General features: G+C 47.4%; 1 protein-coding gene across 1 annotated transcript; it reads left to right on the top strand.

The window, feature by feature from the left end:
• Positions 1–922: 922 nt before the first annotated feature.
• LOC130839600 (integrin beta-3-like) lies at positions 923–27,986 on the top strand. The gene is given in 14 exon segments (XM_057713838.1): positions 923–937; positions 3,138–3,333; positions 4,434–4,686; positions 5,947–6,109; positions 6,728–6,889; positions 8,750–8,845; positions 9,263–9,352; positions 10,054–10,193; positions 11,509–11,933; positions 17,027–17,249; positions 18,206–18,306; positions 20,625–20,744; positions 26,175–26,341; positions 27,794–27,986. Coding segments are annotated over 14 exon segments (2,217 nt in total). The 3' UTR covers positions 27,860–27,986.

The following is a 27,986-nucleotide window of genomic DNA, read 5'->3' as shown; positions in this document are numbered from 1 at the left end:
CAACCACAGCTGGGTGAAGGGAGGGAATTTTCATCTCTCTGAGATTTGGGGGAGCTATGATGTCCTGTTGGGATCTTTTGAGCCAGGGAGGTTGAGTCTCATGCACCGTTTCCCAATGCTGATGCCGTTTCTCTGCCTCAGACCCACGAAGCTGAGAGAGGGAGAAGGAAGCTGCTGGCTTCTGGAAGCTCTTTCTGCATTTTGCCTGGGCCAGGGTGGTCCCCGTGCCATTTGTCTTAGTCCATTCAGGCTGCTGTAACAAAAATACCACAGACACGGTGGTGAAGCAACACACATTTATTTCTTACAGTTCTGGAGGCTAGAAAGTCCAAGATCAAGGTACCAGCAAATTCAGTGTCATAGATGGCCCTCTCCTCACTGTGTCCTCACATGGTGCAAGGGGCCAGGGAGCTCTCTGGGGCCTTTCTTAATAAAGGCACAATTCTATTCATGAGGGCTCCACCCCATGACCTATCACCTCCCAAGGCCCCACCTCCTGATACCACCACCTTGGAGGTTAGGGGTTAACGTAGAAATTCTGGGGGAGGGGACACACATATTCAGTCTGCAGTACTGTTGGCGTTATTCAGGGTCCTATCCACGTGGAGAAGCCCTTCTGCCTATCAGAGAAGGGCTGGACAGGAGAAGGAGAGGGACTTTGAGCAGCAGGAGCCTGGGGTTTAGGCTACAGGGTCCGGATTTTTTTTTTAATATTTATTTATTTGGCTGCACCTGTCTTCGTTGTGGCACATGGGATATTTTAGTTGTGACATGCGGGACCTAGTTCCCTGACCAGGGATCGAACCTGGGCCCCCTGCATTGGGAGCACAGAGTCTTAACTACTGGACCACCAGGGAAGTCCCGGAGTCCGGATTTTTTGAGAAAGGATGGCTCCTTGTGGCCCAGTCCCTCTCCTGGAAACATGGCTTCCAGTCACGTGAGGGGCTGAGGAGGCAGAACGTTATCTATCCTTCCCACACCTCCCGTATCCCCATTTTGCATCCTGGGGCATCCTTGGGTGTGGCTCTTCCTGGGACTATCTCTTGCACACTCCTGTCTTGATTCCCACTCTACACAGAATGTAATACAATTTATCATTTTATGAGGATAATTAGAGTCAGACAATCCAGTCAGCATCTCACTTCTGCCACTTCTTAGGTCTGTAGCTTTGGGCAAATTACTTAATTTCTCCAAACCTTCGATTTCTTACGTGTAAGATTGGGTTCCTCATTCGTGAAACCTCCAAGACTCAGGCTCATAATTGGTAAAATAATACCAGCTCCGGCATTACAGAACTGTAATCAGGAGGGTTGCAGTAATCCATGTGAAATGCTTCTTCTGGTGCCTGACATGCAGTAAGTACTCCATAAATGTGAACACTAGTTGTTCTGGGATATTGGTGTGGGTTATTTAGCTGACTTCTGGAAGTGGTTGTGAGAGGGGGTGGGTAGGGATGTGGGGGATTGTGGGGTTGAAGGCCTAGATATTGTGAAATAGGTCCAAGGAGGGGTTTCCTAGCTTTGCAGGCAGCTCCCCCAGCCTGGCAAGAAGCCCTTGTGGGCTTGCGCCCCCACAGTGCTGGCTAAGTTTGCTGACTGTCAGAGCAGGAAGGGACTGAAAATGCCATGTCATCTAACCTCTTTTAACAGAGGCGAACAGATAAGGAAACTGAGGCTCAGTGGAGTGAAATGACATCTGAGGTCACAGGTTAGTTAGTGGCAGACCTAGGATTGAACCCATTTCCTGATTTCCAGTGTTCATTCCAATGCGGCATGTCCCCAGTTCAATACTCAGGTGGAAACACACACACGGAGCTCCAGAGGGCTGTGGCATGCATGCCAGGGTGTTTGGAAGGGCACTGAGTCTGCCCTTTGGCCAGGGTGAGGGAGGGAGACGAAAGTGATAGGACAGGCTCTGGTCAGTGGCCTGACATCATGGGATTTGCCCAAGCTTGTGAAGTTTATTCATAATTAATTTATCCAGGAACTATTTATAGAACATCTTACAACAATACCTAACATTTATTGAGCACTTACCCTATGACAGGCACCGTGCTATGTGTTTTACATGCACTGTCTTATATCATCCTGCAGAACACCCCTGTGAAAGTGGGGCTGCTATTATGTTCATGTTATGGATGAGGAAACAAGGCCTGGAGAGGTTAGGTGACTTGTCCTAGTAACCAGATAGTAAGAGGCAACGCTGAGATGTAGTCTCAGCCAATCTGTGCTCTGAGCCCCTCCTCCCTGCTGCTTCCGCATATCCTCCCCTCATCACTTGATGGTCAGTCTTGGATTGTGTGATGGGGATAGAGGGGAAGGGAGACACACACAGTCCCTGATCTCATGGATCTCACACCCCAGCCAGTGTCTTATCACAGTGGCTTCCAAACTGTTTCGACCCTGACCTACAGAAAGAAATACATTGTGTATCATTATTTATTGGGTATATATTATACCCTACTCCACAACATGTAAACCTTTCCTGGGACTTCCCTGGTGGTCAAGTGGGTAAGACTTTTCACTCCCAATGCAGGCGGCCCGGGTTGGATCCCTGGTCAGGGAACTAGATACCACGTGCTGCAACTAAAGAAGCCCGCATGCCGCAACTAAGACCTGGCGCAGCCAAAATAAATAAGTAAAATAAATAAAAAATAAACATTAAAAAAGAAGCATAAATAAAAAGATTTAAACCTAAAAACTTAAAAACAAACTTTCCCAAAACAATATTTACTTTTACTGCTTATACACTTTGATGCTTTCTCTTCTATTATGTTGCATTTTGTTTAATAAATTGGTGGTTGAGACCTACTACATCGATTTTTGGGACCCACAAGTGGGTTGCATTTTACAGTCTGAAAAACACTGGTCCAACAGGCATCTTATTGTACTGCCCCTCTTCCTACCTACCAATCTGTGAACGGGGATTCACCTAACCTTTCGGATGCCTCAGTTTTCCCCTTCTGTACAACAGGCCTAGGGACTGTCTTAGGAAGGACCACACAGGCTCATTTGTGTTGGTTTAGCTCCAGAGTGCTGGGTAAGCCCTAGCCTGTTGGGAGGTGGCAGAGCCTGCAAGAAGCAGAGAGCCACCATCATTCTGATCATAGGGCTTCCTCTTGGGCTCCTGTCTTACAGGCTCTGCCTCTGGGCTCACCCCGCTGTGACCTGAAGGAGAATCTGCTGAAGGATAACTGCCCCCTGGATTTCATTGAGTTCCCCATCAGCGAGGCCACAATCCTGGAGGCCAGGCCCCTCAGTGACAAGGGCTCTGGAGACAGCTCCCAGGTCACTCAAGTCAGTCCCCAGAGGATTGAGCTCCGGCTACGGCCAGGTACGGATCCTGTAGAAGTAGCTCGCAGTGGAATTGGGGTGGGAAGAGAAGGGTGTCGGGGGAAGTGTGGGCAGGAGAATGGAAGAAAATGGAAGGTTTGGGGACTTGAAGCCAGAAGCTCTGAGTTTGAGTTTTGACTTTCCATATATTAGCTATTTGACCTTGGGCAAGTTACTTAACCCTTCTAATTTAGTAGGTACGCAAAAAATGTTTGTGTCTTCTTTCCCTCAGTGCCTGTTTTACCCAACATATAGCTTTCTATTGATGCTCAAGTGAGTATAAGATGAGAAAGCAATCTGTAAGCTCCTTTTCCATGTGAGATTGGGGCAGGGGCATGCATGGAGGCAGAAGAAGTAGAGGCAGGAGCCCTTGAGAGGGAGGAAGGATTAGGCTAAGAGAGGCTTTTTTGAAGCATTGATTTTGACTTTCCAATTAAATCAAGAATTTAAGAAAGTACCTTCTACATGTAAGGCGTGTGTTGGTTACTGTGGGATTCAGAGAAGGGTGGGACATAGTTCCTGCCTTTTACAGAGTCTGAAGTGTACTAACTGCCAACACTTCTGACTTAGGGTGGTAGAGCCTTGGGACCCAGAGGATTAGACCGATGAAGATTTAGAGAAGGTGGAGACTTTTAGAATGGAAAAGAAGAGGTTAGAAATAGGAGGGTCAAGAGATTGGAAGAGGATAGAATTGCAAGGGGAGAGAAAAAGGGACCAGGGCTTTCAAGTTTGGTTTGATCAAAAAGTTACTTCAAGGGAAAAAAAAAAGTTACTTCAAGGAATTCCCTGGCTGTCCAGTGGTTAAGACTTGGCGCTTTTCACTGCTGGGTCCCGGGTTCAATCCCTGGTCGGGGAATTAAGATCCTGCAAGACGTGAGGCATGGCAAAAAAGTAAAGTAAAGTACAGTACAGTACAGCAAAGTAAAAAGTAAAGTAAAGTAAAGTAAAAGTAGAGTAAAGTAAAGTAGTAAAGTAAAGTAGTAAAGTAAAGTAGTAAAGTAAAGTAAAATAAAATATATTTACTTCATCCCAATTGTGTCCAAATCTGCTTAAGTCTTAGAGGGAGAAGAGGAGAAGAATTAAAATCCTTCTGCTTTGCAGATGATTCTAAGAATTTCTCCATCCAAGTTCGGCAGGTGGAGGATTACCCTGTGCACATCTACTATTTAATGGACCTGTCTTATTCCATGAAGGATGATCTGCGGAACATCCAGAACCTGGGTATCAAGCTGGCTTCTCAGATGCGTAAGCTCACCAGTAACCTGCGGATTGGCTTCGGGGCCTTTGTGGACAAGCCCGTTTCACCATACATGTACATCTCCCCACCAGAGGCCCTCAAAAACCCCTGCTATGAGTAAGTCTCTCCTCCAGAAGCCAAGGCAGCATCTCTCCCCATTGCCCCAGACAAGTCCAAGTCCTGCTTCCTATTTCTAGTCTAGGGTAGCTTTGTTGGCTGCCTTCTGGCCAAATCATATCTCCTCTCTACCAGGGTCTCCCTGTCTGGCAAGTGGGCCAAGCCATTGATCTGGAGTGTTGTATTGATAGAGTCCAAGGCTGTTTGGAGACCTAGAAAGGAAATTCATCTGCTTCTTGGTCTAGGCCACGAATACATAGTGGACAAGAGAGAATAGAAAGGAAATAGAGATCAAAAGTAGAGAGAATTGCATGGATAAGTAAATAGAGGCGTTATGATTTCAGAAGGGTTGATCCCAGCGTTCTTGCCATCCTCATCATCCAGAATATGAGTCCTACAGGGTTAAAATGCAAGGAATTAAGTCCTAGAGGAACAGGAAAGAGTGGAAATGATATTTATTGACCCCTCTAATAGCATAAATTGATGTGTCCCTCTGTTGAGACTTTGGCTTACAACTGAATGGCTTATTTAATTGGTGGAGACTATGCAAATTCAGGGATTATAATTTAAAATGATGGTTACCGAGCCTGACAAGGTGTGAATTTATTTTTTAGATTTGAATGTTATATGATGTGCCCTTTTAACTTTCTGTCTGGGTTGAGAGTTTCCGCAGTAAAGATATCAGCCATCAATTAAATGAATAAACCATTGGGCTGGGGACAGAAATGCTCCTGTTAGGCACGGATCTATCAATTTATTAATAGTTCAGGGACATGAAGTTATTGATGAACTTTTGCTTCGTTGTGGTGTTAATGTTACTTTAGAGAAGTGTTAAGTATAAGGTGAGAGCAACAGCAACTACAGCCTCACTCTGATTTAAGAGCTTTACCTGTGTTAACTTATTTAATAAGTTAACACAACGACTCTTATGAGATATGTACTATCGTGTCCCCATTTTTTTTATAGGCTAGGTATGGAGAAGCTTGCCTAGGGTCCCATGACTAATAAGTCAAAGAGCTGGGATTTGAACCCAGGCAGTCTGGCTCCCCAGTTCACTTTCTTATCCCCTGAGCTAGCTGGGGGTTAGGTCAATGTGATGCCTAGGTAATCTGAAGGCTTTGGAGTCTAAACTGTCTGGGTAATGGTAGTTGTATAGACCTGGCCTGGGCATACCATATCTGTCCCCCTCTCTTTCCCTCCCACTCCGCATGCAGCCTTTTCCATCAGATCTCTGCTTAAATCATCTCCTTCCCTCCCCAGTATGAAGACCACCTGTTTGCCCATGTTTGGCTACAAACATGTGCTGACGCTAACTGACCAGGTGACCTGCTTCAATGAGGAGGTGAAGAAGCAGAGTGTGTCACGGAATCGAGATGCCCCGGAGGGTGGCTTTGAAGCCATCATGCAGGCTACCGTCTGTGATGTGAGTTTGGAGGGCACGGAGTGCCAGGTGTGGTTGGCGCAGATCAAAAATGGGGGAGGAAGTGGCTCAGCTGTGGGGATTTCTGCGTGAAATACGAGGTAGGAACTAAGCAGAGCTTTGGGCAGTTGCTCCTGATAAGGAGCCTCTGCTCGTATCTGCTCCCTGGCCGGAGCTGGTACTTTTTGAACCTCAGTGGTTCTAGATGTTTTCTGGGGAGAGGATCTGCTCACCTTCTCTGGAAGTGTATCAGAGCCAAGGCTGGGTTCACTTAACCTCAGCAAAGTGTGCAGATGTTCAGATGGGATTTCTTCTAGCTCAGCCCAGCTCTGCAGATGCAGGTGGGCTTCTAGACGGGCCATGTGATTATCATTGAAGAAGTTCTATTTGGAGTTGAAGCAGGTGTCTTTCATCTGCTTGAACTAATGAGCTCTGAGACTTTTTCTAAGAGAACAGAAACCCTTGAGTTGGAAATCTCCAGCTTGTGTTCCAAGGACTGGGACTGAGGCCCTTCTCCAAGACAACTTATCTGGCCCTTCAGATAGGGAGCTTCTTGGGTCTTTGTTTTGTACCAATGACATGACTAAAGTTGCTGTCTCTATTTTGATTTTTTTTAAACAGGAGAAGATTGGCTGGAGAAACGATGCCTCCCACTTGCTGGTGTTTACCACAGATGCCAAGACCCATATAGCACTGGATGGAAGGCTGGCAGGCATTGTCCAGCCCAATGATGGGCAGTGTCATGTGGGCAGTGACAACCATTACTCTGCCTCCACTACCATGGTGAGAGTCTTGGTACCACCTCTGGTTCCTATTCACTCTGGCCAGGACTGCCCTAACCCAGGCAGAGTCTTTGTGTGAATATGAAAATGGCAGCCCTTCCTCTGGGCAAGGTGGAGGGCTCTTTTCAGCCTGCCCTCACCTCTCCCATCTACTGGACACCCTCATCCAGGGTACAACCTGTACAACCATTAGAGATGGTCCTGACTGTGGTCAGTGTCACCACTACCTCTGCTGCCTCCAGCACCAGCAGCGGCATCATGGCATCCAGAATGGACCCAGAGGACTTTTGCATGTCCAGCTGGAAAGCAGGCCATCCTGTCTACGGTGCACGGATTAGCCCCTTCTTGGGATGTCATGCTTACTTGTGGTTATTGGCAGAAGACAGAGGGAAAAGAGACAAAGATCATCAAAAGCTTGGAGAGCCTGTCCTGTGAGGAAAGGTTAAAAAGCTCAGCGTCATTTAGCTGGAATGAAAGAAGGCTAAAGGATGGTTTAGCTAATACACGAGAAGACTTTTTTTAAAGTTATTTTTTATTGAGGTAACCTTGGTTTATAACGTTATGTAAGTTTCGTGTATACAACATTCTATTTCTACTTCTGTATACACTACAGCGTGCTCACCACCAAAAATTTAGTTTCCATCTGTCATCATACAGTTGATCCGCTTTACACACTTCACCCTCCGCCCACCCCTTCCCCTCTGGTAACCACTACTTTGTATGAGAAGACTTCTCGTAAGTTGGTTTCTATGCCCATAGAATGTTAAATAAGAGGAAAGGAGTTTACATTGAAGCAGGAGAAATTGCAGTAAAACATAAAGAAAATGTATAGACCTGCAGAATGCTGATACTCTGAATATCAAGGGGAAGGTGTGAACTCTTCTTCTTTTAAAGACAATATAGCAACTACCTCATCTAGGTGGCTTAAAGGTATACCTGTGTAAAGACAGGAACCTGAGCTGCACGATCTCATGAGCTCTCTGAAAGGTCTAGGATTCCAGGGACATGTTCATAATTCACCAGCACCCCCATTTTGGCTTGGGTTCTTTGGTGTCAGCCATATACAGGTTGAGCACTACCAGGCAGTGGGTGAGCCTGTAACAATTGACACCTAGTCTGTGGAGGGCCCTACCAGGAGTCAAGGGGGATGACGAGACTATATAAGGTCCTACCCTTAGGGAGATTTTGGTTTAGTTGAGGAGATATGGTACCAATAACATAAGATGCATGATTAATGCTAACTGGGTAGAATAGTCGATAAGGGCCTTAGGAAAAGAGGAAAAAGGGCTTTATGCTAAAGAGGAAAGCTCATCAAGAACTGGGATGGTCAAGGAAGGCCTCCTGGAGAAGGTGGGACCTGAGCTGGGTCCTAAGGAAAGAGGAGGATTACCAAAAAGAAGGCCACTCCAGGTGGGAGAAAGACAGTGGGCCAGCTCACTTCCAGTTAGTGGAAGGCGGAGAGAGGTGAATGATGATTGGAAAGGAAAGTTGAGACCACGAGGCGGAGGATTATGAGCACCAAGCCAAGGCATTTGTCAGTAGCTGCAAAACAGGAGGAAGCTTTGAAACGACGAGGCCTGGCAGTACCTGGCCCTTGGAAGCTTCTCCTTAGTATCAATGCATTGAATTTGAGTAGGAAGACAGAGGTGCTTAGTTTTGACACTACCAGCCTGTACCTCTTCATCTATCCTTAGAGGTCACAGCTGGGTTTGTGTTTGCCTCACATTGTTATGGGGTGAAAAGGTTTAAATCCCATCACTGTCTGGGCCATGGCCCAAATCAGCCAAGTCCTAAGGCTTAGAAGCCAGGGATGTGTGTGAATATACTTCTGAACTAACCTCCACATCCTCCCTTTTTACAGGATTATCCCTCCTTGGGGCTGATGACTGAGAAGCTATCCACGAAAAATATCAATTTGATCTTTGCAGTGACTGAAACTGTAGTCAATCTCTACCAGGTGACTATGCCTTTGGGACTTCCTGGAGTGGGAGTGGGGCCTGTGATGGGTGGACTTGTCTCAGGGAGCCAGCCCACACCTGCTCTGGCCATGATCCCCAACCTGGAAAGACCCAGGAGCTAATGGTTCATCTTAGTGGTCTCTCTCCTCCAGCCTTGACCCTAGCAAGATGGGATGGGTGTGTTGATGTTTGCAGTGGTGGAGGGGAGTAATTCAGTGGGGAGAGGGGTGTGAGAGGTTCTCTGTAATTCTGCTCAGGGCTGAAAAAGTTGCTAGACCTATTCCTGGCAGTGATAAGTAAAATATCCCATCCCTCCCTCAATTTTCATTTCAAGACCCTCAATCTGATTTGGGGAGGGCTTTTGGAGAGCACCCGCTTCATCAGTCATCCTTGGGCATCTTTGTCTTCCTTTCTAGAACTATAGTGAGCTCATCCCAGGGACAACAGTGGGTGTTCTGTCTACGGATTCTAGCAATGTCCTCCAGCTCATTGCTGATGCTTATGGGGTAAGTGTCTTACCTGGGAAATGGGCCTGCTAAGAGTCCACTTTACTTGGCATTACCCGGGGGGCTCAGATTTGAAAGTCCTGGCCGCTGGTCCACCATGCAGCTTTCACTGCCTCCCTCTTGTTCTTCCAGAGGCCAGGAAATAATAGGCAGCACTCACTAGGAGGAATGCAGCCGTCTCATACGGAAGTGGCTCAGAAAGGAATGCCAAGGAGCCTTAGGAACAATGAGGGAAGAGCTTGGAGAAGGTGGAAGGGAAAAAGAGGATGGGGTTGGTGATGAGGAGGAGCAGGGGGTGGGTACAGAGTGATGGAGATCTGGGCTCCAACGATAGGGAGAAGAGGGAGCTAAACCATGAGGAAAGTGAGGTCAATTAAAAATCAGGTAGAGAGTGCTGCTACCCAAGGCGACCAGTATCAGCACTCCCTTCATGCGTGTACATGCAGGAGGGTATAGCTGATTTAGGTTTTACCCAGACTCACCTGGACACAAGTGGAGACAGGGAGAGAGCGGGTCTTGGGCAGGAAATATAGCAGGAAACAGGCTCCTGGGGATGCTCTGCCAGCTTGCAGGTGGACCTCGGCATCTGGCACTGCAGGTGAGTCCAGGACCATCTGGTAGGTTTTGCTTGGGATGTAATTGGCTCATACTCATTTCCTCTCAGCCCATTTTCTTTTCTTCTCTTGCCCTTTTCTGCTCAGAAAATCCGCTCTAAAATAGAGCTGGAAGTGCGTGACCTCCCTGAGGAGTTGTCCTTATCCTTCAACGCCACCTGTCTCAACAACGAGGTCATCCCAGGCCTTAAGTCTTGTGTCGGACTCAAGATTGGAGACACGGTGAGGTGGGCTGGGCAGGCGCTGAAGCTACAACTCTGACCTTGGCCTGTGCCCTGGAGCTTCCATGGGCACCCACCGCTTCCTTCCCTGTACTTTCTTCCTAAATGTCCTTACAAGTTAGATGTAAGGGAAGTGCCAACCTTTTCCTCTGAGGCTTCTGTTGCCAAACCTTTTCTATCTAAGTAACTTCACCACCGGGATTTTTAAAAACTTGCATTTAGTTTACCGGTTTGATTACGCACAGTTGATTGCAAATGAAAATATTTCTTACCTCCAGCCCCTAACCGGTCAACCGGTCTCCAGCCTCCCCTAAGGCTATGCCTTTCTTTGCTTCCCAACGTAAAATGGCAGTGTCATCTATAAATATTTATTGACCACTGACTTTGTGCCAGGCATTGTTCTAGCTGCTGAAGATTTGGCAGCAAACAGAATAGGCAAAAATACTCACCCTCGAAACTAACACAACATTGTAAATCAATTATACCCCAATAAAAATTAAAAGAGAAATAAACACATACACCGCCCCCCCCCGCACATACACACACACATACAAGATACCCACCCTCATGTAACTTCAGAATGCAAATGTTCATTTTGCCTCTCCATTCCTTCTATAGCTTTCCTTCCTTAGTGGTTGGTTTTTCTCTTCTTCTGCCTTAGGGGAGAGGGGTTGGTGAAAGGAATGGGAAGAAAAGAGGGGAGTATCTATAGGTGTTTCATCTGTATCTACATCATCTACATCTATATATCTGTCTCCATCTACCCATCCCTCTGTCTGTCTATCTATATTCTAGGCACATGTGCACATACCCTATGTAGAAAATATTGGCCTGAAACGTATTTGATTCCATAAGTGATAAAATGCTATATGGAAATTGAACAGTAGACCTTGAGCCTGTGGCTGGCTGCTGTGTGGCATTGTGTGGTGCAAAACAGTGCTTCGTGTATCTTGATGACATTATGTAATCAGCTCTGCTAGCATAGTTGGCAATAGTAGAGCGTTTATAAGATCACAGGTTCTGTTCTGCTTGAGCTGGTTTAGTTTCATGTATGGAATTTTAGAAAAAGCTATCTCATGATTGTAAACCATGTCTACACCCAGTCAGATCTGTCGCAATTGTACAACTATCCCAAGGCTCTTGCTTTGGCTTTTGCAGACCATGGTTGTGGGAAGGCTGAGAAACTCCAGCTTGCCAGGGGACAGGACACCCAGTTTGGGTATTCCTGGGCAGGGCAGGAATAGCTTCTTTCCCTCCAGGGCTGGAGTGTCCGCAGGGTCCACTTGTGTCTGAATGCGATCTTACTTTCCATCCAGGTGAGCTTCAGCATTGAGGCCAAGGTACGTGGCTGCCCCCAGGAGAAGGAGAAGTCCTTCACCATCAAGCCTGTGGGCTTCAAAGACAGCCTCACCATCCAGGTCACCTCCGACTGTGACTGTGCCTGCCAGGCCCGGGCTGAGCCTCACAGCAGCCACTGCAACAACGGCAACGGGACCTTTGAGTGTGGGGTGTGCCGATGCGGGCCTGGCTGGCTGGGGTCCCAGTGCAAGTGCTCGGAGGAGGACTACCGCCCCTCCCAGCAGGACCAGTGCAGCCCCCGGGAGGGCCAGCCTGTCTGCAGCCAGTGGGGCGAGTGTCTCTGTGGCCAGTGAGTCTGCCACAGCAGTGACTTTGGCAAGATCACGGGCAAGTACTGCGAGTGTGATGACTTCTCCTGTGTCCGCTACAAGGGGGAGATGTGCTCAGGTGAGTAGAACTGCACACCGCTCCTGTCCTGGTACCCACACGTGCTCACACATCTGCAGCCTCTGGAAACAAATGCAGGCCAGGGCTTGTGGTGCGCACAGGACGACCCGGGGGCAGAGTGAGTAGATGGTGTGCCACTCCAGTGGCAGGAAACAGAAATGAGGTTCCCTTTAATTCCTCTCGGCTCCCTCTGCCCTTGCTGGAGGGGCACAGGAAAGAAAATGAGAGTCTGCTTCCAGCGGGCTTCTCTCCTAGAAGAGCATGGGAAGGAGTAGGGAAACTTGAAAGCGAAGAAGATAGTTTTCTTTCTTTTCTCTCATCTGCCCTTCTGCTAGTATTGTAAGTAAGTCACTGGTTCTTAATCTTTTCTAGGATATGGACCAACCCCTTTTTAAGTTTAAAAAAAATCACTGACTGATGGTAATTAAATGTTTAGCACATGTAGGTTTGGAAACTACATGATATCAGAATATATAGTGAAGTTAGGAATATTTTACATAAATTAATTTTTCACCACAAAAGATGTGGAAAATAGCAGTGTATATGCAAGGTATTGGAGCACATTTAATGAGCCAATACACCTAGGGCAATGACTGGAAAATAGTGAGCTCTTATTAAATGTTGGTACTATTTTGTTATCACTATTGGTATACTATTACTTTGTGTACTCTAGATCGCTGCTGTCCAATATGGTGGTTATTTAAATTTAATCAAGTTTAATTAAAACTTGCATACTTTTAAATTTAAATCAAATCAAATAAAAAAGAAAAAATTTAGTTTCTCTGTCGCTCAGGAGCCACATGTGGCTAGTGGCTGCCCTGTTGGACAGCACAGATGTTTACTGGATAGCCCTGCCATAGGGAGTCCCAGCCTGCAGACCGGGAATTATGAATTTGAGTCCTTCTGCCTGCAGGATACTGACTTGTCCCTCTCATTACAAAATTCGGTCACATCTTGAGGCCCGCTGATGATAGCTGAGCTTGCAGCCACTGAGCTTGTAGCCCACCTCGCCTGGTTTCTCCTTGCCCCAAAGCCCACTCCTGGGTTTCTCCCCCAGCTAGAAGAAGTTCAGCTCCTGTAGTCTTTATCTGCAGACACACTGACAGCACTCCCAGACGCAGTTAGGCAGTCGGAGTTGTTCTTGGGCACTGGGGATGCATTTTTGCTGGGCTGTAATCTCTGTGGCTTAATCTCTCACAAGAATGAGAGACAGATTGAAGATATTTGCAAATTGGTTGGGACTGGTTCCTGGGTATATTGTGTGACCGATCACGCAGAGATTATAATTGGCTTCTGGGGTGATCAAATCCATGACCTAGAGTGGCTTTACTTGCACTGGGGTTCTAACCAGCTGAGCTAATCCACCCAGATGTTCATGTTAACATCAGCCTTTAAAAGGGGTTCATGAGGATGTGTCATTCTAAAGCATGCTCAAGTGATATAAAAATGGCTCCTATTTATTACCTACACATCGCTTCCTTTACTCACGCCAACAAAATTTGAGAGAGAGATTGGAGAAAAACGGTATCAGAGAGATTAGGGGAAAGAGAGATCAGATATGCACAGACACAGACACACACACACACACACACACACACACACACACAGCAATTTGAATTAGGGGGTGAGGCAGGAATTTCAATTCCTTCTAATATTGAATAGTATTTACATCATATTCAAGGTACCGAAGGGAATGGTTAAGTTTGAAGTGGAGACCCACGACGAGAAGGTTGGGATTGAGGGGAAGAGGGTTACCCTAGGAGAGGCCTCCACGCAGCCTCCGGGGGCCCTAGGGGCAGAGGGAGGCCCACGGCTCGTCCCTGGCCTGATGGTTCCTGGTCTGATGGAGGCGTGTGGGAGGGATCTAGGCCAGCGTGTGTTTCCTTTGGCTGCCGGCCCTGCTGAAGCCACAAAACAAAGCTGCCAGGGTCAGCAGCCCAGGTTCCTGCCTCCCGGCAGCGCGAGAACAGCTCGTCCTCAGTGTGCTCCAGCCGACGGCACGAGGGAACCCAGGGCAGCTGCTGCAGCCTCTCAGAGGCCTCCCTCTCCCTTCCTGCCAGGGTGTTGGATGCCCACCGGCCTCAGGTCTGGACCCTGTGGTACCATCAGCCCGTTCTCCATTGGCAGGTCCTCAGGGACACATGCTCCTTGAGCACCTGCTCTGTGCCGGGCACTGGGTGCGTGTGGCTGAACAGGGGTCGTGCGTGATTCCTGACCTGGCCGGGCTTATAGCGCAGTGCGCCATTGTCCCTGCCCAGATCTGCTGGCCTGATCTGCTCTGTGCTCAAGCAGGGGCTCGTGAGGCGGGAGCGCTATGACTGGGCCACGGTTCCAGCCCCTGGCCGTTCCTGTCCTCTCCTCCCCACCAGAAGCACGGTCTTCACGGTTGCACGGTATCAGCGCCCCTCACACATCAGGGCGTGCATCCTTGTCCTCGAGGGCCTTTCCATCCATGAATGTAGATTATTAACCCAGCGTGGGCCAGGTTCTGTGCTGTGTGCTGTAGCGTTGTGGGATAAGGAGGCAGGAATAAGACAGTTTTGCTCTCCATGAACTCACTAAGGAGAATTCACAGCACGAGGCAGAACCTGCCAGATCCCGGAAGTGAGGTGTCCTCAGGGGGTGTTCGAGGAGTCCACCAGAGAGAGACTCACTGTGGACGAGGAGGCCTGGGTGGCTTCATGGAGGAGGCAGGTAGTCAGAGGAAGGGCTGGCTCCTAAAGGAGGGCAGCAGACTGATGCGTCAGCCCAGAAGGTCAGGTCGTGTGGGGAGAGTGACTGCAGTCCCCCTGACCTGAAACACCTGCCCCCCCGCCCCGCTGCCCGCCTTCTTTCCTCCCTCCCTCCTCTTTCTTACGCTTTCTCTTCGTTTCCCACCCTCCTCCCCTGACTTTCCTGTGAACCCCTGTTGCTGGAGGGGTGCCAGTCCTGTGACATTACCACACTGCGGCTTCCTTTTAAGGGTTGACCCTGCGGGGGGCTTGCCGTCAGCCTGCTGGCGCTGGCCTGCCACTTCCACTCCCAAGGACCGTCTTCTCAAAGATCACTTTGTTTAGCCTCACAAAGGAAACACTATGGGACGAGGGTTTCCGAGGAGACTGAGGCCTTTGAGTGCTGCCAGGCCTCTGCGCTGTCGGCTTTTCGCTCTCCGGGAGCCATGGCCAAAAGCTGGGTGTAGTGGACACTGTGGGGTCCGCCTCTGCTGGCTGGCCCACCCATCCCCCCGCTGCTGGGAGGGCTGCTGATAATACTTCACACAGCTGCCCCTTCTCTGGAGGTATATATATATATTTTGGCTGCTCTGGGTCTTCATTGTGGTACGTGGGCTTCTTTCTAGTTGCGACGTGTGGGCGGTGCGCGGGCTTGGTTGCCCTGCAGCATATGGGATCTTAGTTCCCCAACCAGGGATTGAACCTGCATCCCCTGCACTGGAAGGCGGGTTCTTAACCACTGGACTGCCAGGGAAGTCCCTTCTCTGGAGACTTATATTCAGCTGACAGGAGCTGGATTGCCCTCAGACTTTGGCTAATGATGGATGGACGGGGGGTTAGGCAAGGCCAGTCCCTTTGCCTCAAGGTTACTGTGGTGCCAGTCCTGCTCCAGAGCCCACCGTGGGTCAGGCTGAGGGGAGTCTCGGGCTGAGACCAGGTTCCTGCCAGCTTTTGGCTCCTGCCCTGCCCTGCTTCCCTCCTTTCTTTCTGCTTCCCCACTGAGTCACTGGAACAAGAATCCTCACCACAGGCTCTACTGCTAGGGAACCCAGCCTCAAAATGCAGTCTTTCTTCTTTCTCCACCCTTCCACCAGCCCAGTGTGTCTACTCTCTAGATGTACTTGGCAGCTGGGGCAGATGAAGTCATGTTTCCCTTCCTTCTTGGGAAACAGACACACACAGTGAAGGTGTGTCTGAGTCTTGAACACCAGTGTGGTTCCTAGAGGCTTATGTTGGTATCCCTCATCCTTCAGTGGGTGATACCCATCCAGAGGGACCCACAGTGGCCCAGAGACATTAGTCAGACCCCCTGGGGTCGCTGGGGAGCAGGGGTGCCAGCTCATTGCTCTCTGAGCCTGGCTGTGTGCCGCCCTCTCCCCCACCACCGTGGGGCCCGTCTGCTCGCACAATGGCATGGTTTTCAGACCCGTTCAGGTGCCTTCCCCCTTGCTCCCCGACTCTCCTCTCATTCACAGTGAGATTTCTATTATTCATCCACTTCTTCCTGACTCAGAGTCTTGGAGGATGCGTCACCTTTCTGCAGGGTTTAGGAGCCAAGTTTTAAAGCCTCGGTAAATGAATATTAGGGGAATATAGTGTTGAGAGTTAATGCCTACATTTAAGCAGTCCAGCTCCCCACCCTAGTCTCTCTCTCCCATCCCTACACCCATGCAGGAAAGTAAATAGGTCTTTCCTACTATGGCTGACGGCTCTTTACAATCCCATGATAATACAACCCAGGGCACATGTTGGTGAAGGTTTGTGTGAATTTTCAGGAATTTAACTAGGATGTAAGCTCCATAATAGAAGGGACCTTGCCTATCTTGTTCACTGTTGAGTCTCCAGTGCTCAGGATGTGGTATGAGCTCGCTAAATATTTGTTGAATGAATGGATAAATAAACAAACATTAATTGCATGCCTACTCTGTTTCAGATGGAAAAATGAATGTGATATGTGCTCCCCTATCAGGGAGCTCACAATCAGAAAGAGAAACAGATAAGCAAACAAATGGGTTGGACAGCAGGGTTGAAATAGAGTCATCTACATAAGTGCTGGGAGAGCACGTGGGCAGACAGTTGATTTGGCCTGGGGAGGTCAGAAAAAGTTACAGAGGGGAAGAAACCTTTGAATTGGGTTTTCAAGGGTGAGTAGGAGTTTGGTAGTGGTCACAGGATGAAAGGGCATCTAGGCAGAGGGAACAGCGTGCAAAGAAGCATGAGGCTATGAGGGCAGTGTAGAAGATGGTGACTAGCTCAGCGTGGGGGTGAAAGTGCGGCACTGTGAGGAGGGTGATGAAGGGTAAACCTGGAATGCAGGTTGAGACGCTGTCCTGGGGTGGGAACCTCACCAGTGGTCTGCCCCCTGGGGCTGTGTGTTTTCAGGCCATGGCCAGTGCAGCTGTGGGGACTGCCTGTGTGACTCTGACTGGACCGGCTACTACTGCAACTGTACCACGCGCACGGACACCTGCATGTCCAGCAACGGGCTGCTGTGCAGCAGGCGGGGCAAATGCGAGTGCGGCAGCTGTGTCTGCATCCAGCCAGGCTCCTACGGGGACACCTGTGAGAAGTGTCCCACCTGCCCTGATGCCTGCACGTTTAAGAAGTGAGTGGGCAGGCAGAGAAGTGAGTTGGAGAGAGTTGGGTGTCTGGGATGGGGGAGAGGGTCCCCCAGATTGTGCAGGTTCTGTCTCTTACTCACCAAAGCTTTAGGGAGAGGAGTCTGTTCCAGAAAACGACTAGCTTTCCTCTTTGATAACTTGGGGGAAAGCTGGAGGTAGAATCAAGCGTGAAGGGGACAGAGTGGTACCAGCTGGGCTGCAGCTGGGGAAACCTCTCTTTTAGGCTGAATCCTGAATCCCTGAGTTGGGAGGAAGGCTACTCCTGGGGTAACTCCTGGGGAATGTTCCAGTGCTGATGTTCTGATTCTCCGGGGGATATGGGGCTGGAGTTAGGAAGGATACTGTGTGAAACAGAAGAAATTCACCACTGCAAACGTCACTCATCTGGGGGTCAGAGGAAGCCCCTGTCAGCCCAAGACCATGGCACTGCTGTTTCTCCTACTACTTTAAGCAGGGCTGGATTCGTGGGCATGCAACCTGCATATTTGTACAGAACCCCATGTTTGGAAGGGCCCCACACTTCATTTAATGTTCTGCTGTCATTGTTCTGACATTCCTGCTAATTTTTGAATGAGGGACCTGACATTTTCGTTTTGCACTGGGCCCCCAAATTATAGACTGGTTCTGATTTTAAGGTTCCCAGAAGTGGCATAGGGTTCAGCTTCCTGTCACAGTTTTGGATGGGATATAAAGAAGTTTAATGAAGTTACCTGAAGGCCTCTGCCTACCTGGCCTTACCTATAGGTTAGGAGGGCACTCCCACCCCTGAACTTTAGACGTGACTATCTGTGCCCCCAGGATTGTCTTACAGATGTTTTTGTTTGTGTGTTTGTTTTCTGGGATGGAACAGCTTTCCGGGTGTATGGCAGGCAGAGCCTGACTGAAAGACATTTAGGCTTGTCCCTTTCCTGACTTCATCCCTGTGTCCTCTCTCCTTTAGGGAGTGTGTGGAGTGTAAGAAGTTTAACCGGGGAGCCCTATACAAGGAGAATACCTGCAGCCGTTACTGTCGTGATGAGATTGAGCTTGTGAAGGAGCTTAGTAAGTTCAGCATGTCATACAGTTGTACACACTCACGTTCTAAATTTTTAATCCTGGAACCTATCCAAGTCTCATCTGTAAAATGAAGAGTAATTCCTACCTCAACAGCATGTTGTGCAGGCCTGATACTCTGTAGGCACTGAATAAAAGCTGGCTTCTCTGGGTGTCCTCCTGCCTCTCTACTAATTTGTTCAGCAGTCCCTTCTCCTTGTGCTTCACAGAGCCCACGGGCTCAGCAAAATCCTGAAAGTAACTTTTAAAGTATGTGTAAAATCAGGGAACCCTAACTTTACCACCCCAGGGAAAGGAAGATGATGTGCCCCCATTTTACAGATGAAGAAACTGAGGCATAGAGTGAAGAAGTAGTAGTTGCCCATGATAGTTTTAGCTTAGTAGGCTAGCAATCATTTACTAAGTTTACCTAACTAAGAATGTTAAGCAATGCCCAGGCATACAGCTTTGCTGGTTTAGAGGGAAACCTTCACCCTCATGGACTTGTAGCCAAAATCATTAACCTGAAGCCTTTTTGACTCTCCAGAGCCCCTCCTGGAGTAAGACAGATAGAAATACAATGGGAAGCAAAACTTTTGTCTGCAATTATTCCGGTTTGTATTTCACCTTGACTTAAAAGGAAATGATCTTTGCTGCTGTCATATATGTGACATGGTTATCTGGGCCAGCTAGGCATTGGGTAGCGCTAGGAGATGGCAATCTCTCTGGAGATAGTGATCTCCCATGAAGGCAGGAAACACATTTTCAGCAAGAGCCACTGTAAGACACAGCTAGCCAGCCAGCTTCTGGGTGGGGGTGTTATGGGGAAGAGTCAGAACTCTGGACCCTTTGGCTAATATCAGAAGTGGGGCTAGAGGGAGGGTAGTGATTTGGGGACTGAGTTTGAAGAGGCACTTTTTCCTCTGGAGGAGACCAGGCTTGCTATCATTCACTTAGATGGAAGAGGCTGCTGAGATAGGAGATATTTTTATCATCTAGAGCAGATGGGGATTCCAAGTTAGTTGATAAGTACCCCCACCCTCCACCATGATAACCATAAAAATAAATGCTTATTTGTATGGAATTTTATAACTCATATAAATTATGAAAGTATCTTTACATGCACATTATCTTTTTCTTCTCCCAACAACCTAGTAAAGTAGAACTTAGTACTTTTGTTATCTTCATTTTGAGGATAAGGAAATTGAATCTCAAGAAATTTAAATAGGGACTTCCCTGGTGGTCCAGTGGTTAAGACTTCACTTTCCAATGCAGGGAGTGCAGGTTCGATCCCTGGTCAGGGAGCTAAGATCCCACATGCCTCGTGGCCAAAAAGCCAAAACATAAAACAGAAGCAGTATTGTAACAAATTCAATAAAGACTTAAAAAAAATGGTCCACATAAAAAAAAAAAAGTTAAGTAACTCGCCCAAGCAAATCCGTGGTGCGTTAAGATTAGAACTAAATCCTGAAATCCCTACTCTTTCCACTGTCCTATAATACCACTGGTTTACTGAAGACTTATTGAGTTAAAGTCCATAGGATGTGCTTTGAGACTCATGTCCTAGTCCTACTCCATCACTTATTTGCTGTGTGACCTTGGTACCTTTGCTTAATCTCATCATGTGTCAGTTTCATACCATCTGGTAAAGCTGGATGAAACGGACACATGTGCAGCTGATGGAGCATAACCCATAGTCTCACAGTCAGAATAACAGGTTTTAGAATTAGAAGGGATGAAGCCAACAAAACATGATGGGCGTCAGAGAAGCGGAGATGACTCTGGAGAGGAACACTGGATCATAAGCAGAAGTAGAAGAAATATAAGGGCTGAGTAAACAAACTATTGAGAATCATTGAGCAAGCAGAGCAAGGAAAGAGAGGGAAGGGAACACCCACTGTGTGTTAGGTAGTTTACTTCATGCTGTTTGATTCTCAGCCATCCCTGTGAGTGAGGGCATCTTTTGTTCGATTAGAAAAAGAGAGAGAGATTTGATCAGGTCGAGTAACTTAGCCAAGGTCGCCCAGCTGGTAGGTGATAGAGCCAGGCTTTGGATCAGATTATGTAATACTGTTAAGTCATGTCCCTTCCAGAGGAAGGAATAAGAACCAAAAAGGGCCTGTGAGGGATAAAGTACATCAGCAAGGGTCATCTAGAGGCAATTGCCAGGCATGACAGCCATCTCAAATCTAGGCATCTTGCCTAATGTCAGGCATAGAGTTTCCTGTCACGTGCTTTCCCAGAAGTCCCATGACTGGCTTTGGGGGTGGCTCCATCTTCCAGGAATTGACCTGTTTTTCACTCTCCCATCCTTCCCCCTCCCCCAGAGGACACTGGCAAGGATGCTGTGAATTGTACCTATAAGAATGAGGATGACTGTGTGGTCAGATTCCAGTACTATGAAGACTCCAGTGGAAAGTCCATCCTGTATGTGGTAGAAGAGCCAGGTGAGTGAACCCCGAGGGTCCCAACTTTGCCCCCCAGGGAGGGAGAACCACGTTAGGCAGTTATTTCCGCCCATCACTCCTCTTCAACAGAACAGCCAGGTTAAACCTGACCTTACGAGTGATAAGTCAGGGCCTATCATCTGGGTGTGGGGGTATAGAAATACAAATATTAGCAAGAGAGTGATTGCTAATTGAGGAGATAGAAAACTAAGAAGGTGGGTAAGGAGAGGAAGGAGGGAGGAGTGGAGCTCATCAAGGAACAGAGTATATAGCGTGGCGTTTTTGAGGTGATAATGTTAAGAAGTAAGGAATTGAAATTTTAGCACCTTTCAGCACAAGGCATCTGCTCTACTGAAAGTTAAATGGTTGCCAAGAGCAACGTGTTTGCTGTTTCAGAGGAAGGCCTAAGGTTGGTGGTACTGACCTTACCAGCTTTACCACAAGATGGGGTGAAGGGTTTGAGGTGCCAGCCTAAGGCTGCCTCAAATGCTGAAAACTTACTGCTTGCTCTCAAGACCCTCTGGAAGCAGGGGAGCCCATCGTGTCATACACAAACCCACCACAGGTTTGTCACCATCCAACACGGTAGATTCACTTGCTTCCTTTTATTGCCTTCATCTGCTTTCTTTCCCTTAAACAGTGGATTAAGACATGAATCATTACACAACATTTCTAAGTACTTATTATATAACAGGCAGTGGGCTAGGTGCTGGGGATACAGCAGTAAGTAAGGCAGATGTGGCACTCACAGGCCATGGGGGAGAGAGGCATGTAAATCAGTAAGGAAACTGTAGAGGGATAAGGGCTGTGGTATGGTGGGCGTGGGGGATGGGAGGGCTGGACAGGAACTTTCCGGAGTGAAGGAACCATCTCTGAAGGCAGAGGCTAAATCACTTGGTCGCTTGACAATCTTTATAGCTATAGGGATTTCTTCACATCATTCTTTAGACCAGGGGCCAGCCAACTTTTCCTGTAAAGGGCCAAATATTAACTATTTTAGGCTTTGTGGGCCAGATGGTCTGTGCTGTGACTGCTCAACTCTGACACAGTAGCAGGAAAGCAGCCATAGACTATATGCAAACGAAGGAAGCTGGCTGTGTTTGCAAAAACAGGTGGCCAGCTGCATGTGGCCTATGGGGCTGTCGTTTGCTGGCCCATGTTTTAGGGCAGTGGTTCTCAAACTTTTGTATGTCCGCTTTTTAAAAAATCCAGAGTCCTGAGGCCTGTCTTACTTCCACAGGCCTATGCCTCTGCGTTCTGTGTCAGTGCTCCTGGTAATTGTGATATATTCCCCAGTGTTGAATGCCTCTGCTTTAGACATATCAGTTCCCCTGGTGAGCCTCTCAGACCCCCTCCAGCCTCCATTCTGATGACTAGATTTGGAAACCTGTTTGATTCTCATAGCAGCTGTGCTTCCCTTTAATAAGATTTTTTGTTTTTTCTTTTTTGTGGCTGCGCAGTGTGGTTTGTGGGATTTTAGTTCCCTGACCAGGGATTGAACCTGGGACCTCAGCAATGAGAGCATGAATTCCGAACCGCTGGACCGCCAGGGAATTTTAAAAGCTTTCATCACACTATTTTGTTTGTTTGTTTGTTTGCTTGTTTTTTCCTTTTTTTTGTTGTTTGCTTTTTTAAAAAAATTTATTGGAGTATAGTAGATTTACAATGTTGTGTTAGTTTCTGCTATATGGCAAAGTGAATCAGTTATACATATACATATATCTACTCTTTTTTAGATTCTTTTCCCATATAGGTCATTACAGAGTATTGAGTATGGTTCCCAGTGCTATACAGTAGGTCCTTATTAATTATCTATTTTATAGATAGTAGTGCATCACACTATTAAATTGCTTCTTTAATCACCTGTCTCCCTCAGTCGATCATAAGTCCCACGAACACAGGAATGACGTGTGTCTTATTTACTGTTATATCCCCATACTTGGCTCAGTCATTTACAGAGAAGATACTTAATACATGGTTTTTTTGTTTTCTAAATTTATTTATTTTTTTTATTTTTTACTTATTGGCTGTATCGGGTCTTTGTTGCCGCGCGTGGGCTTTCTGTAGTTGTGGAGAGTGGGAGGCCTGCTCTTCATTGCAGTGCGCGGGCTTCTTATTGCAGTGGCCTCTCTTGCTCGGGGGCATGGCTTCAGGCACACGGGCTTCAGTAGTTGTGGGGCATGGCTCAGCAGCTGTGGCTCGCGGGCTTAGTTGCTCCGCAGCACGTAGGATCCTCCCAGACCAGGGCTCGAACCCGTGCCCCTCGCATTGGCAGGCGGATTCCTAACCAGTGCACCACCAGGGAAGCCCAGGACATGGTTTTTGAATGAATTAATAGGATTGATTATTCCTAAAGACAGGCAGACGTAGATACCTCTTAGTATCTGTTGGGAGAATTTTGGCTGCTTGAAGAAGGGAGGGGTTGAAAGTGGGAAAAGGGCTACATCTGTGTCACCCAGGGTGTCGCTGTCCCTGTGGGTAGAGGAGAGCTTGGCGTCTCTATATGTGATATCATCAGCCTTTCCAGAGATCTTATCTTTTATAAGGGGGAAGGAAGGTAAAGAAAGGACATCACCTTAGTTTTATTTTGTGACTCAAGGGGATGCTGGTGTGGGGCAGTGGAGAGAGAAGAGTCTGGGTATATATTTATATATTTCTGGGGGAGCAGATGTAGGTTAGTTTGGCCATGACTTCCTCACACTTTCCCACCCACCTGTGTTAACACATTAAATGGATTTTAACACACCCACCCTATCTGTATCTTTGCCCCTTCTCTTTGTTACTTACCAAAGTCTACTGCCTGCAGTTGTGGGGAACGAAGATGATGATAACTGGGGTGGTACCACATAACCAGTTAACAGACTGGAGGGTAACTTTTTAGGCCTACTACCAGTAGGCCCTTCCTCCACATTAGGAAATGGGACCCCAGACCTACGTTCCCTAGCTTGGAAATGGAATTTCAAGTTTTGCCTTTCCTCTCACCCTCACCCTCCAATCATTTTCAGGGGCTCTGGCTTTGAGTAGAAGGTAGCATCTGGGGCCCTGAGTGTAGGAAGAGATTATTCTTATTCTCTTCCCTAACTCATGCCCTTGCAGACTGTTCTCTTTGAAGGGCTGAGCCACTGCAGGGCAATGAAGAGGGCACCACCAAAGAGTCTGACATTGGACAAGTGGTATTCAGACCTTAGGGAATGAGCTTCCCTGAGCTGGGCCCTTATCACTTCCAGATAGGGTTGCCTGATAAAATACAGCATGTCCCGTGCAATATGTGGTACATACTTAAAAAGTTATTCATTGTTTATCTGAAATTCAAATTTAACTGGACTTCCTGTACTTTAAAAAAAAAAAAATTCATTTAATTAATTAATTAATTTAATTTATTGGCCGTGTTGGGTCTTTGTTGCTCTTTGCGGGCTTTCTTTAGTTGTGGAGAGCAGGGGCTACTCTTCGTTGTGGTGTGCAGGCTTCTCATTGTGGTGGCTTCTCTTGTGGAGCGTGGGCTCTAGGTGTGTGGGCTTCAGTAGTTGCAGCATGTGGGCTCAGTTGTTGTGGCTCACAGGCTCTAGAGTGCAGGCTCAGTCGTTGTGGCACATGGGCTTAGCTGCTCAGTGGCATATGGGATCTTCCCAGCCCAGGGATCAAACCCATGTCCCCTGCATTGGCAGGTGGATTCTTAACCACTGTGCCACTAGGGACGTCCCTAGGCCTCCTGTACTTTTGTTTGTCATATCTGCTAACTCCACCCAGTCTTCCCTGGCTTTGGGTCATCACCCACCGTGGGTCATCATCCCTGTGGCTGGAGGGCTCTCCAGAGACGACCTGATCTTGTGTCTGCTTCCAGGAAGCTGGCCATCCACCCCTTTCAGGACAGATGGTTTAACAGATTTAATTTTTCCCCCGAAGATATGGGATTCTACCTGTCCTGCCTGTACTGACATGTAGAATTGAAGAGATTCCACTTCTAGGTTTTGAGGGTCAACCCTACCTCGGTCTTCCAGAGAATTTATAACTGCTTTTCCCAGAAGAACTGGGGCTCTTCACTCCTGGGAACTCGGACACTGGAACCTCTCAGCCTCTCTCCAAACGTTCCTTTAATTATAGACAGGTTGTAATTTGGTGGGATGGGAAATAGCCAGGTTGGGTTGCGGTGGTGGTTGTTTTTGGGTAGTGTGTGGTGAGCATAGTGGGTATGTTTAGAAAAGAAGGTGGGAGACAGTGTGGAAAGTACGTGTGACTCCTCTCCAGACCCATCGATACTCACACACACAAACACTTAATTACGTAACACCTGAGAAGGTGCTGGAACGAGGTCACTCATCAGACGTCTGAGGTTTATGGGAAGCAGAGCTGTTCAGAGCATACTCAGCTTGGCCCTCAGAGGGGCGACATACCTCTGTTTATGTTGGTTGTTGACTGGGATTTAACAGGAAGTTGGCTCTCAGTAGGGTTAGGATTTTAGATGACTAACTATTTTGGGAAGAAACCCAAAATACTGCCTTGGTTGGCAGACCTCTTAGTCTCAAAGCATGCTGAAAAGGTCATTAGGTTCCCAGCCATCAGGGATGTAACTATCTGAACTGGGGTAACTAACTCAAATGCCTACAGGAGCTGGGTAAATACATGAGGGAAAGCAGCCGCGTATAACAGGGACACCAGTAATAATGGTAGCTGATATTTACTGAGCACTGACTCCGTGCGAGGCGCTATTTAACGTAATCATTCCTTTATTATTATTCACAGTAAATTTTTGAAGTCCGGGCTATTACTGTTGGAGATGGAGAAATGGGAAATAGACATCCTAGAAAGGTTAAATAATTGATCAAGCTCACATAGCAACGTTAGTGGTAAGCCAGGATTCACACCCAGGCAGTGTAGCTCCAGAGTCCACACTGGCACAGACTCAATGACAAGTCACACTTTGCCTCTTTTTAGTGGAGAAAAGGGAGAGTAGTGAGGAGTCCGGCAAACTAAAAACTGTGTCGCATCTAAAAGGGGCAGCTACTCCTCAGCCCTAGCCGTTTGCAATCCTATAACAATATAGGTTCAGTGTTTCTAGATCTTTTGACTTTTTTTTAAAGAGAAGAAGAAGAACCTGAAATTTTCCGGGGGTGGGGGGGAGGGGAATCTCATGATTAGTCAATGTTGCCCACAAAATCAAGTTTTTAATAAATGATTGTGTGAAGTCACATGGAGCAGGCTATATTCTGCCTGTGGGTGACAAGCTAAGGACCTCTGATTTAAACCACTCAGGACAATCTAAAGAGCGTACCCCCCTCCTTTTGAAAATTAATTGGCTTATTTTACAAGTCCTGTTTCTTTCAGAGAACTTTCTAGTACTTTGTTACTTTGTCAAGAAGATCTTATTTTTAGCCAATTCAGATGGTTTCTGGTCTATTTCCAACCATCCTGCTCTGTGCTCTCTCCTGACAGAGTGTCCCAAGGGCCCTGACATCCTGGTGGTCTTGCTCTCAGTGATGGGGGCCATTCTGCTTATCGGCCTTGCTACCCTGCTCGTCTGGAAGCTCCTCATCACCATCCATGACCGGAAGGAATTTGCTAAATTTGAAGAAGAGCGAGCCAGAGCCAAATGGGACACAGTAAGAGGCTGGGCTGGGCTGGGCATTTTCTTAAGTAGTTTGTTCAAGAGTCTCAGGTGGAAGCAGTAGATGTTTATTTAGGGTGGCCGGCTTCAGCCAGCACCATAGTTTCCTAGTAAGCCTCTGTTCTGGAAGCTGGGAGATGGTCTAACTCTCCTGTTGGCCTTATGCTTCCAACTGAGCATGGATAGGGCTCAGCTCTGCTCTGGACACTGCAAAGAGAGGAAAAGGAAACACTCTTCGAGTCTGGGAGACAGGACAAACTTGAGAATCTTACATTGAGGTCATATAGTAATACATTACATACTGATGAAAGCATTAAACACAAAGAGAAACAAATACTCATAACTAACATTTACTGAGCATTTACCATGTACCAGGAACTGTTCTAAATGCTTTTTATGTATTGACTTATTTCACCCCTATAACAGCCCCATGTGGTAGGTAACATTATTATTCCCATTTTATAGATAAAGAAACTGAGTATAGAGAAGTTAACCAGCTTCCCCAATTGTGAGAGGGAATTAGGTTATGATAAGAATTACTTTTTGGGTCAGCCTCTTAAAAGTGTGCTCCCTGCAGTTTATCCTGATTGAATTTAATCAAACAAGCATTTATTGAGAACCATCTGTATACTTAAGTTTACTCTGTTCTCCTTGGGCTCATGTTCCACATTTTAACTTTTTTCTGGACCTTCCAAATGACTGACTCCCCGAATATCCGAGGTTAGGCTGAACGTTTGTTCCCATTTGATGGTGACCTCTCAGGCCTTTATACTCAAGGGTCCCAAGAAATGGAGATGTTTCTGTTCGGATGATGTAGAAATCCTGACTCTCTGAGGCACAGGAGAATGTGCCACGTTTCTTAAGCTACCACTAAGGACTACTAGACCTAATGGGATTTGTCACTTTTTGTTAGAGAATAACTTGGGAAACCTAGTGAGGGTCTTTTCCGTGATAACATGACAGTCTGTGGGCAGTGCATGAGGGATGAGTTGAAAACAGATTAAGAATTATTTGAGCAAAAGTGGTCCTCTGTGTTCTAACCACCACCCATTACATTTCTCTTCTCTGCCCATCCCAACCGCCCATCACAGTCACAACGAAGAAAAAAGGGGAGAAGCGCACAAGAGAGAGTTCATAAGAGAGGGAAGATGTAGAAAATATTGGCTAAAAGCTATCTTGAAGTGTTTTGGGATCACCAAGAGTGATGGGCTGAATTTAACCCCTTAGGCATGGTGGCAGGATGGCATTCCACCTTCTCTCTCCTCTTATTTCCTATCCATTCCCTCCTTAAGAGCAAATGTGTGAGTATTACAAGCATCAAGCTGTCCATCGATGGAATATCCTAGAGAAGAGTGTCTTGGCTAAACGTCTCAGATGACATGTAAACCCTGAGGGTAGGGAAGAATTGAGGAATTTGCTGTAAGACACCTTTCTGTTCTCTCCGCAGGCCAACAACCCACTATATAAAGAGGCCACATCCACCTTCAGCAACATCACGTACCGGGGCACTTAATGACAAGCAGTCATCCTCAGATCACTGTCAGACTGTCCCAGGATTGTGGGTGTCTCTGCTGTCATGTTTACAGGGGGAAATACCCGTGGGGTGGAGTTGGGAGCTTGGAGTGGGGAGGGTTGGAAGA

This window comes from Hippopotamus amphibius, chromosome 17 (assembly GCF_030028045.1).
Source record: "Hippopotamus amphibius kiboko isolate mHipAmp2 chromosome 17, mHipAmp2.hap2, whole genome shotgun sequence".
Classification (NCBI taxonomy): domain Eukaryota; kingdom Metazoa; phylum Chordata; class Mammalia; order Artiodactyla; family Hippopotamidae; genus Hippopotamus; species Hippopotamus amphibius.
Note: the sequence above shows the minus strand (reverse complement) of the source record. Positions and strands in the feature narration are given on the sequence as shown.